Source organism: Harpia harpyja, chromosome Z, assembly GCF_026419915.1.
Source record: "Harpia harpyja isolate bHarHar1 chromosome Z, bHarHar1 primary haplotype, whole genome shotgun sequence".
In the NCBI taxonomy this organism is placed as follows: domain Eukaryota; kingdom Metazoa; phylum Chordata; class Aves; order Accipitriformes; family Accipitridae; genus Harpia; species Harpia harpyja.
In genome coordinates this window covers 21,924,861-21,937,785 of record NC_068969.1, presented here as the reverse complement: position 1 = coordinate 21,937,785, position 12,925 = coordinate 21,924,861, and the positions used below count along the sequence as shown (strand labels likewise).

Here is a 12,925-nt window from a genome sequence, read left to right as displayed (position 1 = left end):
TCAAAACTGCAGAATAACTATTAATAACCCAAAATACTAAGTGAGAAACAGCATTCATTAAACTTCTGTGTATGAGATAAAGAAAGACCACACATGGGATGAGATTCTTCCCCCAAACAGTCACGAAATAAAACAAAAAAACATTCGCCTGTGGGTGAAGAGCAAGCAGCAAAGAAATATCAACAGACTTGAACTGCCAGGTGGAATTTAATCTACCCATTTCTTAATTTCAAATTTTTTCAATGAATGTCCTCTTATACTCAGTACCTGCTCATTTTAGTGACATTTACTCACCTATCACACGCAACTCAGCATTGGCATAAATAGTATCGTACTTGTTTTCTGCCACACACTGATAGAGGCCAGAGTCTGACATATTCAGCATAGGTATGATAAGAGTTCCATTTTCTATTTTAATTCTTTCCTGATAAAAGAAAAAAAAAAGCAAAAAATATTGACAGAGCCAATGAGTGTACAATCCCAAAGTTTTTGGTATCACACTGATGCACCTGATCATAACTCAGAAGCAGAAATATTACTTTCTTGGAAGCAATGTGGATGAACACATCAGAAATACGATGTATACCTTGGCTATATGATTATGATTATGTTTTCAGACCTTTTTCAAGAACTTTTCAAGAACTCCAAGCACATGTTGCAGAGTCATTGCCTTGGGCAAGTTTGCCCAGATGTTCCAGCTGTGGCACATGTTTCTCTGCCTTGCTGAACTGTGAATCTCTGGGTGTGCTTCCCCGTGAAGCAGACTCAGAAGTAGCTACCGCAGGGGAGGTACGGCTGGCTGCTCCACGCTGGGAGCCTGGAGCATCTTCCATACAGCTCCTGAGGAGCAGCAGCACCTGCAGCCCTGTCTGGGGGCATGGTGAAGCATGGCCTACCCCCCTCATCTGATCAGATGAATCCGAGGATGATAATCTAAGATGATCAGAAAAGCTCCACAGGAGACAGAGGTGCTCAAGTAATGGAGACATTTCAGATGTCATCAGATCAGAAGTCACAGAAAAATCATTCACTGAAAAAGCTCTATGGAAAGCCAACACTTTTAAATTCCTATTGGAAACCCACAGGCAGCTGTTCAGATCAGAGAGCGACTGTGCTCCTCATGGCTTGAATTTCTACACTTTGGTGCAATTCTGCTGAAATAAAGGAAACTGCACAGTAGGTAAATTTGGACCAGAGCTTGGGTTTTGGTGTATTAAAAAGACTTTTATTTGCTCTATTTTCGCAAATAGAAAAAAGCCTGTTTCAGGCTACAAGTGTAACTTAAAGCTAAATATTTTGTGATTTTACTATTACTAGCCTCCAGAGACAATAATAGCTCCACTGGAAAGCATAACACTGAGAAGGAGAAGAGAATACATTCCCTAAAACAGATCAGTTTGGAAGACACCCACAACGGGGAATACAAATTCCGTCACCAAATGCAAGCCTGAAACCACACATATTACTATTATTATTATGCTGCTCCTTTAGTCCAGCTCTCCTGGTCCTGAAGCAGTAATGGGAGCATACATTGCTAGAGTATACAGTACAGTCTTTGCTGAACAGCTACATGCATCTAAAATGTATTTGTAAATTGCTGAACGTATACAACCTAACTTGCTGAGTTGCCACAGGTAAGGCAGTTGCACAGCCTGTTGGGGGGATTGCTCTTGTGGTGCTTGCAGAGGGGAATGCCACCTGTTGAGCCATGGAGCTCTATTTTCCAATACTCTGGCTTTTCCTTGGAAGTTTCCCAACCAAGAGCTGACCCAGCCCAACCTTGTTTAGCTTGGAAATTTGATGAGAGCACAGCCTGCGGTTGTATGGCTGGTGTATTGCAAACTAATTAACAACATAACATTACTTATCCACTGTTAAATTTTTTTTTGAGGCTCTCGCTACAGATATCTTTTGCATACTTAGTTTTACCTTCAGGCTGTTTGCTATCCTCTCAATGCATTCTATTTTTACAAACATCCTTTGAATGTAAAACCCCCTTCTGAAGCAATACTCGTGTTTCATACACATGCCGAATTGCCCACCATTCTCTGCTAGCTCTTTTGAGCTATGCAGACAAAGAGAAGAATAAAGCACACCATGTACACAAGCAGGAATAATGCAGGGATGACCAGCTAGGTGGTCAGGGAGAAAGGTTTGACAAAGAGTAGACAATATCCTCAGAATCAGCCCCAAGGTGGAAAGCCTCTGGAAGGTATTCTTCCTGTGATATTTCCAACAAGCAGGGTGCTGTGACAGACTGAATATTTTATTACACCTCCCTTGTACTTTCACCCCCAAACTATCCATTTTGTCCATTGAGCAATAACATTCAGCATTTCGTTGCCTGAAGTATTCCATCTACGATACACTGTAAGTACTGTGAAAATGTTGGTTGAAAATGTGTCTGTAGAGTGTTTTATTCTTTTTTATTGAAACGATGCAATTGAAGAGTGACAGACTCTAAATATCGCTGTCTTCAAAGAGAGAGAAACTAGATAATCTTGCTTGGGAAGAGGTGACAATGAGCAGAATGATCAAGTTCAGAAAAATTGCAATCCAAGTAAATTCTGGCTAGCCTTCTCAGATGCTAGTTGGGTTCTGTTTAGGACTAATCCAGCAGAAAATCATATGGAAGATTGGACCCCCCTCCAACTGCTTCAAGTAAGTACTACTAAGTCAAACAAGTGCTGGTTCTGCAACCCAGCAGGTGCTAATTTGCCCCATATGTTTGACAAATTATTCTGTATCTGTTATTGCTAGACAGAAATTAATCACAGTATTATTTCTTTCCAACCAAGTAGAAATGCATTACAGATGAGCCATGCCATTTTATGCCCGATAGATGCTGAATAGTTCCTTACTGAAAAAGGAGAACTTGGCCTCAGCAGAATGCAAATGCAGCAAAGAGTCTCTTGCCACAGAAGTCATTCTCCATGAGGCTGCCAACAACTGAAGATTAGAAGACGGATGTGCTAAAGCTTGGCCACCACAGAAGTATAATTATACTGCCTGGAAAGAGACAAAGCTGAGTTCTCAAAGACCTGCCTACATAAGTACCTGATCAGGTTTCTTAAGCGTTTGAGCTCCAATTGCTTTCCCCCCTCCTCCTGCACTCCTACCACTTCACTACTTCCCTTTCCACTCGGTCCTTCCTTTTCCTTTAAGTGAGATTTTTCACTTATTCACTTTTTCCTTATAACTTTATATGGTTTTCTTTAGTCTATTATTCCTCTACATAGTGCCAGAGAAGTATTAACTTCAATATTAACTGGTTTTCATAGCTGACTAATTCAGTTAAATGATAAACCTAGCGTAAGAATGGCCATACTGCATGAGACCAAAGATCCATCCAGCCTACAGATTAAGAACAGAAACAGAAGAAAAGTGCAAGTTAACAGGCCGATCATTTTGCAATGCCAGGTCTGAAATGCTCTTCCACAAACAGTCAGTTGGCATCCTACCAGTTTCCCAAATTACAGATTATGTCTACAAATGTGTTTAATGTTTCTGGATAGACCCTTCTTTCACTAACTGTAATTGGTATTTTTAAGCTCATCCATACCTACTGGCATATCTTGTAGCAATTAGATGCTCTGTAAGATAAATCATATGAAGAAATTGGTCTACATATATAAACTGGCAATACCATACATTTTCAATAAGACTCCAAGAACTCCAAGAACCAAGGCTTTGTGTTGCAAAGAGTTTGTGCTATTATATTTATTTTTACATGTTAACCTGTAATTAAGTTTCTGAAAAAAAGGTAATGCACTGTAAAATGAATGTCATGACTAAATCATGGGGAAAAAAAAAAAAAAAAAAAGACGAGCAAGAAAGCAACAAAAAGACAGGAACCTTACCTCTGACGTGAGCGGCTGACCGTTTTTCAACCAACTATAGGAAGGACTTGGTTTTCCTTTTGCCTTACATTCCCAAAATAAACTGTCATAGAGAGACAGAAAGGCATTTTGGATTTTTTTATCCCATTCAGGGAGTGCTGAAAAGAATATGCAAACCATTTTGAGCAGGAGAAAAATTATTTCGCTGGAGGTATGCTGCCATAAATTAATGAACTGAGCAAGGCTAATTCATATTTGTCCAACACATTCTTATTATATTGCAGGTGAATTCTGCACAACTATTGCCTGGCATTAAACTTCAGGACTAACTTGGAAAAATGTTAGAGATCAAGTGGCTAGTGGGCAGGAAGTTCAGTTTAGATATTATTAATTTTTATGGCTAAAATTTGCAGAAACAGTGTTTTTAGATGCCTGAAATTCTGGATATGCTCTCTGAAAGCACTGAGACCCCTACTTTCTGAAAAACAGTCCTCCTCTCAAGGTACTTGGATCTGTGCACCAAAAATAGAAATATCAAAGTCATTACTTGGTAGCTAATAAGTCATGGACTGTAAATATTTCCCCCCTGTTTTACCCACATACCTGAGACCATGGGTTCAGACTGTGGGTTCTTTGTAGTTTACAACACAAATACTACACAAAGGAATTAGGGCCACTCAGATTAGAATAACACCTTCTGAATACTTGTGGCACACTGACATAAATTCATTGCTGCGTGAAAGTAGAATTTGCAGGAATCACCTGTGAGCTCTGTAAACATCCAACTAAGTGCTCAGGGACTGAGCTGAGCAGGAATTAGCTTGAGGCAGGCTGACATTTAGAACAGTTGTCAAAAAATAAGTGAATATGAGACCTAGGCAGAACAACTAACACCCATCTAACTTTGGGATAGACCAAAGCCACATGCAAGTCAGATAGTAGGTTACATCCCTCTACTTCTAGTATAAGTGGCTGGTGTCTTAATATCCCGTGAAAAATTTTTGGCTGGGTTATTAAATCACAATGCTGTAGTCTCCATGTGTATATAAATATCTATACACACACATACATGTAGTTCTTACATAGAGCAATTTAATTTTAGGAAGAGAATCGTTACCCTTTGAGATGAGCAGAATAAGCATGACCCTGCGTGTAGCTCATGACTCTGCCCCAGCAAAGTACCTCGAGATTGTCCAACACTAGATTAATACAATGCCAATGAGTCGCTTCCCAGAATGGGAAAGTATTTGGGGTACAGCTCACCATGCTTAAAAGTGATTCTAATTACATGTCATTTTTATTGCTCTCAGAGCCTAAGGCATGGGATCTAGGTATCATACACAAAGCAGCAGACAGCATCCAGGAAAGAAACCCTATTTCCTACAGACAAGCTGCCTACAGAGTGAAAACACCGCAGCACAGAAATTAAGCAAGAGGAAGTCAATTATGTAGATAATATACCAGCCCACTCCTAATATGATAACAAAATCTTGTGCAAAAGCTTCATGAGTGCTGTTTATATATTGCACTATGAACAGCTATTAATTAATTTACAAAGCACATTTAATAAGCACATTGTTTTAGATTGTATTAACTGATCATAATTTTGTAATTGCCTGTGCTGTTATCAATCATGTCCAGGTAATCTACTGAACTTAATTTTAATGGAACTGCTTGACTGATGTTCTGCAAAAATTAGTGAGCAATGAGAACAAAAATAACCCCGTAAAAGCAAAGAAATAATTAAATATTCAAAACAGCAGCAGACTGCTCTGTTCCTGGCATATATCTTGATATTAGCCATGGCTGCAGGAGACTGGTAGCTTATCAGCAAAGCCTGCATCTCTTCATTAGAAGAGATTTACTTAAATAAAAATAGTTGCCAAGGTCTTCTCAACAGATATTAATTGTAAGCTCGGTCTAGCTTTCTGTAATTTTTTTCCTCACTGTTACATTTTTTTTTCCTTCTCTTTTGAAAGATTATGAAGAAAAGATCTCCCTTCTTATTCCTGTCAAAATATATTGCTTTCCCTTGGTATTAACAATGGGACTAAAGAGCATATAATTTACCTTGGCTATGAGGGGCCATCGTGGGTGCTTTGGATCACAGGCAATTAATGCATGCGGGAAGGGAAAAGGAAAGGGAGAACAGTTTCACAGAAATATTATTCTCCACTTTTAGACAAGGAGGAATGAGAGGGAGGCAGTGGAATGAGATTCCCCTGCTTTGCCCTCATCTGTTTATGGAGCAACACAGTTCAGCTAGAATAGGAGGTGAAATAATCTTACACTCACATGAACCAAAACCTCATGAATCCTTCCCTGATCTGCATCTGGGGCAGCACAGCTTTATGCTGTTGTGAGCTATTGAGAGTAAATCTTTTTGCCTGCCCTTAATGTTTCATGTAAATGTACCAGGGATTTCTTTCTGCCTCGTATTAACCTTTACAACTTCATCATGGCACAGCCCACATTTTCAATCTGAGTTTTAATGCAAAATATCTTTATTTGCTGAGGATGTAATTCAGTGAAGGTCACCGCAGACCTCCAATCATTTTTTAATCAGCTTAACCTGAACTACATTTTGTATCTCCAGTAAGGGGCTAATAGACTTCATCTACAAAATATATCTGAACACTATAATGCTCTGTAAAAAAAAAAAAAAAAAAAAGAATTAATCAACCTGCTTACCATAGACAAATAATTGACCTCTTGCAATGTTTCTTCCTCGAATGTTTCCTGCAATGCACTCATAAGAGCCTTCATCTTCTTGCTGAACATCTGGGATTTCAAGAACTCCTTTAGTTTTGTTGTGTTCGATTTTCTTTGTCAAAGAGTTTCCATCAGACCTCTTCCAGCTAATACTAGGGACAGGACTAAATAATTATATTTCATTAGAGAAAAAGAGAGAGCATTTGTTATAGCAGAGAAAAGATAATGTGAAATACTTTCATAAGAATAATATTTTTTAAAAAAGAAATCATTTCTGTTTCTAAGCATGACATACAGGGTTTCATAAGACTGAGATTTTATAACCTGTCCGATTTATTTAGGGGCACAAGTCCAACAGTGGGATGAAGTCCTCAGTCAATTCTATGATTGCTTCTTAGGCCAATTTGGATTTTCCCCGCAGTAACTCTTGGGGCTCAAACCTGCTTTTAAACACTGTGATACTGAAGGAATGACTTTGGAAGTCCAAATAAACACCACAGAAGCACTGAATTATTGACTGGTTTTCAGAGCAAACAAATTCCCTGTAGCATTAGAGGTATTTTCACACCTCAAAATAGGAAATATTGGACAAGAATTCAAAGGGCTTAAAAATACCAATAAATCTAGGTATAAAAAATGGGAGCCAGGGTAGAGGAGGGCAGACAGACAGTTGAGCAAGGAAGTGGAAAGCATGAGACATTGAGGCTGAAAGGAGATAGAGACAAAAGAGAATATTTCTTGTTTCATGTTTTTGTAGCTTTCTATCATTTTCGTTTATATTTGGATCAATGTATTCTATACAATAAAAAAAAAGTCAAGTGTGAAGGCTGCTATAAATACTTCTTGGATTTCTGGTAATATCACAAACCATACAAGCCTCACTTTCATGATCTATTATGTCACCAAAACACTTTGAAATATTAATAGTCTTGGATTTCACAGTTGCTTTCTGTTTCTGCAAACTGAAGCAAGCTGCTTCTTCTAAGCAGACAAGCAGTTACATTTTGAACAGCTTTTTACCAGAGGCTTTGGCTAAATGCTAACTTTTCCATTGGAAGTAACATCAACAGCTAACACTCGGTACTGACCTTGAAAACATAACTTTCATGGAAATTAGAAGTGCACATTGCCCTTGTCTGCCAGTCCCCAAGGTCTCTGGCCTGCAGTGCTGACTTACAAAGCATTTATTCCTTTTTAGCAGGGGCCATAACTGCTCACACCTTAAAGTATTTAGGTCCTTGGTTCAAATCCTTGTTTATTGACCAAAGAAATCAAGTTACAAATACAGAATGGACGAATTACTTAGCACAGGTAAGTTTAGGCCTAATTTCTGCATTTTGAGTCTGTGTGGCTATGATGTTCACAAGTTCACCCAAAGTCCAAAGAGCCAGGACCCAGGAGAAGTGTGAGTACTCAGCAAATTACACGGATTGAACAGCTGGGCAGGTGTTAACAGAGTAACTACAAACATAAAATCAACAGAAATAGACTACGTGCGGGACAATTTACAGCTAGACCACCCTAACATGCAATGAATAACAGTCCCATAAATTTGCTTAGTTCTGCATTTAAGCTTGAAAGATAGGACAGGTGTACTGAAATTCTGTACATGTTTTCCTCATGCTGGTGGGAGTTCAGCTGGCTAAGAGAGCCTCCAAGCTGTCCTTCCCTCTGCTCTGTAAAACAGACAATCACAGTCCTGAGACCACAGATTTAACCGAGGGATCTCTATGAGCTATTTAAGCAGCATAATAATTTCTCCAGCTACCTTGTTTTTTCTACCATAACCAAACTGCCTGTGAAAACGGTTAGGAACTATAAGCAACTTGCTCCAGATTTTGGTGTTAGCTCTGCACTGGTATGTATATATATGAATAACTCATATATACATACACACACAAGTTCTGACTCTTACATGACCCCTCCATTACAGCTGAAAAATTTACTACAAATGAGAGCAACTGGGACATGCCAGGCATCATTAACCAGTGAAAGAGCTGGAAAGAACAACTGAGATTTTAATCTTCAATTTCCCATTTTGGTTCAAGACCTATATAGTTGTTTAAATTCCAAAGCTTTCTGGACAACAGTAGTTGTCATCACTACCTTTATTAATAGCACTTCACTATGAGACTAAAACCTATTTCAGAAGCAAAATTCTTTAATATTATTCCTTACCAGGAACTTTAAAAGGGTTTGTCTCTTTTTCTCAAATGCACTGGTTGGCCTGTTAAAGGTGTCTCCTCCACAAATCTTGCATGACATTATTCATGCAGAATTTCTGTAAACCAAGTTACTTTTAGTTATTTAAAAGAAATGCAGCTCTAGTGCAGAATAGGTCTGTCCCACAATTGCCATGCTCTAGTCAGGAAAACAGCCAGAGGTATTTTGCAGTCTTGCGGTAGATTGATACAGACTGTTGAGGACACGAAGGAGAGCATGGCTGGCTTTTAAAATGCTATTGCATATTAAACAGTGGGTGAATAGCCACTGTATAACAGAAGCATGCAGTGCGTTGAATGCCAGAAGCATTTAACTACTTACTTTAAAGGCATCTCTTCCGGATTTTTTTTTTTTTTGTTACAAAGGGATTAAAGGAAACTAACAGCCATATGGGAGAAGAAAAACATCAATTAGATGCATTGATTCATGCTCTGCTACCTGAAAGTGCTTCATCTAAATATTTCCTATTCTATTAGCCATTTTTTTTCCTCTTAGTACTGACTATTCATGAATAAGGAAAGCCTGCACTGACACCAAGGCCAGAGGCAGGGCTCTGTGGAAAAAGGCCCCTTCTGTCAACTTGTCAAGTCAAGTTTACCAAGGTTTGAGCTGAAGACGCTGTCCTGTTTTCCTTATCCACACCGCATACTTATAATGACATCCTTGGGGATGTTTCAAGGCAAACTCGCCTCATTTTTGGCCAAACAGAAGGGTGTTTGAAATGCACTCCCTCTGATGTTAACTGTAGCAAGATGACATAAAAACCTCAGAGTTTGGTTCATGAACTTTGTTGTGTTTAAATGCTTAATTGCAATAAATAGTTAACAGCACTTTGTCCTCCTGCCAGGCAGCCTTGCAGGAGTGGCCTAGTTTTATCAGCAGAGGGAATTCATTTGTCAGGACAGCAGCTCCTCATCAGCCTGAGCTATAGGTTAAATGACCAGATTGCAGGAGGAGCCGTAGCTCAGCCATGTGCCATCATCCATAGGAAGGACCTTCATTATCATAGCAGCTTGAGAATATCTGCATTTCTTCATTGACTTTGCTGATACCTCATTATGATAGGCTTTCCAGCACCTTCAGTCACTGTATTTCGCAGAGGGCAGGTTTTTTGCCTAGTTTCAGCCTCTTCTGATGTTAGTTTACTTTTTCATAACCAAATCTCTTAACAGAAACTATTACTACAGGCCATATGAAAGCTTTCAAGGTAAAAAAACCCCAAACAAACCTGAATTTAAATTTAAAATTTACTTTAATGAAATCGCTTTTTGTAACAAATTATCTATTTTACAAGTTGATGCTTTAAGATGTGAAACTGTCCTTTAGGTATAGGTAAATGTTTACAAAACCTAGTTTAATAAATATAGCCTTGTGAATTTTTGGTAGGATTGTGTTGCATAATCATATGCTATTGAAGGCCAGTATCTGACATTGCTACACAGACTAGTACCTTCCCATGCAGATTTGGCATGGTCCTGCCAACTGGTGGGTCTTTTTTTTCATTTAGTCACTACCAATAACCAGATTAAAAGAGATAACTGGTTGGGGCTAAAAAGTTTTGGAATATATAAAGAAACAATGAGTACGCTTTTCAAATTTATTACACTTCATCGACAAAGTCTTGCTTTCACCTGAGTAAATAGGAAAACAGTGCATAAATATGAGAGTGTCTGTGTACATAAATCTGCAGTTTATTTGAAACCTTCAGAGCATCTAGGAGTACTAATTTAATTTATATTCTACCATACAGGCGGCAGAATCACAAAACCGTAAGTTACTAACTCAGAAAGAAAAGGCAATAGAAAATATTTTTTGGTTGGTGACAAGTCTTGTCACACTGAACATGAAATTAATTTGTCTACAGCATTACAGCCCGCACTAAGACGAAGATTCCACCTTTTTGCAGCAAAGACTCAGCAGCCAGATGATGCATTGCATCTGTGCCTCATCTTTTGTCCTATGTATCTGAGGGCACTTCACAATAAAATTAAATCTACAGCTTCAGTAATGAAGACCATGCCTAGTTAAACAAATGAGACAAAGCTGAGGTTTGAAAGCTGCTATCACGTCTGCATCAACTGCTGACACAAGGAAGAATTAGGATCCAAGGGGCATAATAATTAAAGCAGTCAGGCTTCTAATCAACCTGATGTATTCCTTGGGAAACAGCAAAGCAGCAAAGTTTTCTGAAACCTGGTCTTGTGTCTTATTCTCCTGTGGTCACAAGCCACTCAACTAATGTAAGAGAGGATCTTCCAGAGCTGCTTGCTCATCCCTTAAAGTACAAATCTTAAGGTATTAGCTCTATCAGAAAGGTGGGCTGAAAATAGCAGACTTCACTTGTGGTGGCAGAAGTCATTCATATATATGATTTTGGAATCCCGTAATTGATCCTTTTATAGCCTCCTACATAAACTCCTTGAGAATATACTAGAATAGCCATCTAATGGAGAAGCAAAGCCTGCTATTTTTATGTAAGTTTAGTAAAGATGGTTATTTGGAACCCCCCTGTAGCTGTGTGATTATCTACTTATACTAACAGCCTCTAGAAAAACCCTTCCCTGCATACATTTACAGGAATGTGGGGTCTTCCTATGAAAAATGAATATTCGGGCTTGAAAGAGATCTATTCACATTGTTATTATTCACATATGCTCTTTACAACCTCAGCTGGCAATGGCCCATCTGCAGGGATTCTGAATAGATTATTTCCCTATCTTCGAGAAGAGAATGAAGAAAAATGTAAAACACAGACAGTTTAATAAATGTGTGCAACAGACATGGAAACTACTTTGCTTATTTTCATTCCAGAAACTATTCTTATTTATGCAACAGAAAAGTTATTTTGGAAGAAATCTAGAGAAAGCAGCATAGTAACTCAACTGAACATACCTCCTTCCATGGTACTCAATCCCCTCAAAGACATAGTGAACAATAATTTAGATGTATGGCATGATTAATATAGCTTGATCCAAAACATGACTTTTAATACTGGCATAGTATTAAACACTGTCAACATAATGAATATTAGTGCAGAACACAAAGCCTCATCTCCTCTGTTGAATTGCCACAGGCTGCAGTATTTGAAATAGTCGAGCTACTATTTCATATTTCAGTTTTCCCTCTTTTAAAGAATTAAGTGTAAGGTGCATTTTTTTGCCTGTTTAGATTCCCCATGCCAGTCATCAGATGGTTGCATGCTAGTTAAATTCCTTTTTGCCCAACTTATTTCCATCACAGTGAGAACTAATTTACTTTTCAAAATCTTCTCTACTATTCATGGTCTCTGGTCTACAAAACAGGATTCAGAGTCAAGAGCTGGGCCAGGCGCTTTTGTCCATTAGGGATCCAGCCCTCCAAACCCTCTTCGCCAGAATAAATACTGACTCTTTGGCCCCCTTGTATTTATTTTCCTCAAAACAAGCAAGAGTTTGTGACTTGGCTAGATGACCATTTGTGAGAGTCAGTCATGATATTTTCATGTAAAATGCAAAAAGAGAGCTTTGCAACAAAGCTATGTGGAACATCCCTACCTCTGGGTGTCCCACAGCCTGGCTGAAGGAATACTTCTTCGGTGGCTTTGAGTTCCCCCAGGTAAAAAGGCATCTTAAAACTGAGCCGTAAGTCTGGCCTCTTGTACTTGTGTTTTAAGTGTGGAAGTGCTTTTTGAGCAAGGTCCAATAGGTATGATTTGCTGTTCCACATAGAAAAGAGATGCTATTTCTCTAAATACCATGAAAGTACTTTACGACTTCTGGAGACCAAAACCACAGCAGGTTGCCTATAATCTGCCTTAGATGTGAAAGATTTCTGTTATTCATAGCACAGAGGTAGTAGCAGCTGACAGCATTGTCTGAACCAGTGGACTAACAGTATGAATATAGAAAATTATGGATAATGGGAAAGCAGTTCTAAAATCCAAGAGAGATAATAACCGTTAGTGCTTGTGGCAGATCAGAGGTATAGCTCAACAAATGTTGAGCTGAATTGATTTTAACATAAACAGACAATAGTAGGGGCTAGAGTTTTAGTGGAATTTGGGCATCTAAGGGTGCAGACAGCCTCACTGCTGCATTTGTATGTGCCTAACTACAGCTGTAAACAGCTGGAGGCAGGAAACTTCGAGCTTTTAACAATACCACTAATCACCT

General features: G+C 38.7%; 1 protein-coding gene across 5 annotated transcripts in view; it reads right to left on the bottom strand.

Moving 5' to 3' along the window:
* The window catches only part of CNTN6 (contactin 6), a 150,768-nt gene that overhangs the window by 41,329 nt on the left and 96,514 nt on the right, over positions 1 to 12,925 (bottom strand). For 4 of the 5 annotated variants that reach the window (XM_052778388.1, XM_052778391.1, XM_052778390.1 and 1 more), the window contains 3 exons: positions 6,531 to 6,715; positions 3,861 to 3,997; positions 295 to 424 (listed from right to left, as the gene is read on the bottom strand). In XM_052778388.1, coding sequence (XP_052634348.1) covers positions 295 to 424; positions 3,861 to 3,997; positions 6,531 to 6,715 — 452 coding nt within the window. The remainder of the gene's footprint in view (positions 1 to 294; positions 425 to 3,860; positions 3,998 to 6,530; positions 6,716 to 12,925) is intronic. The other variant, XM_052778389.1, reaches the window with a different exon arrangement.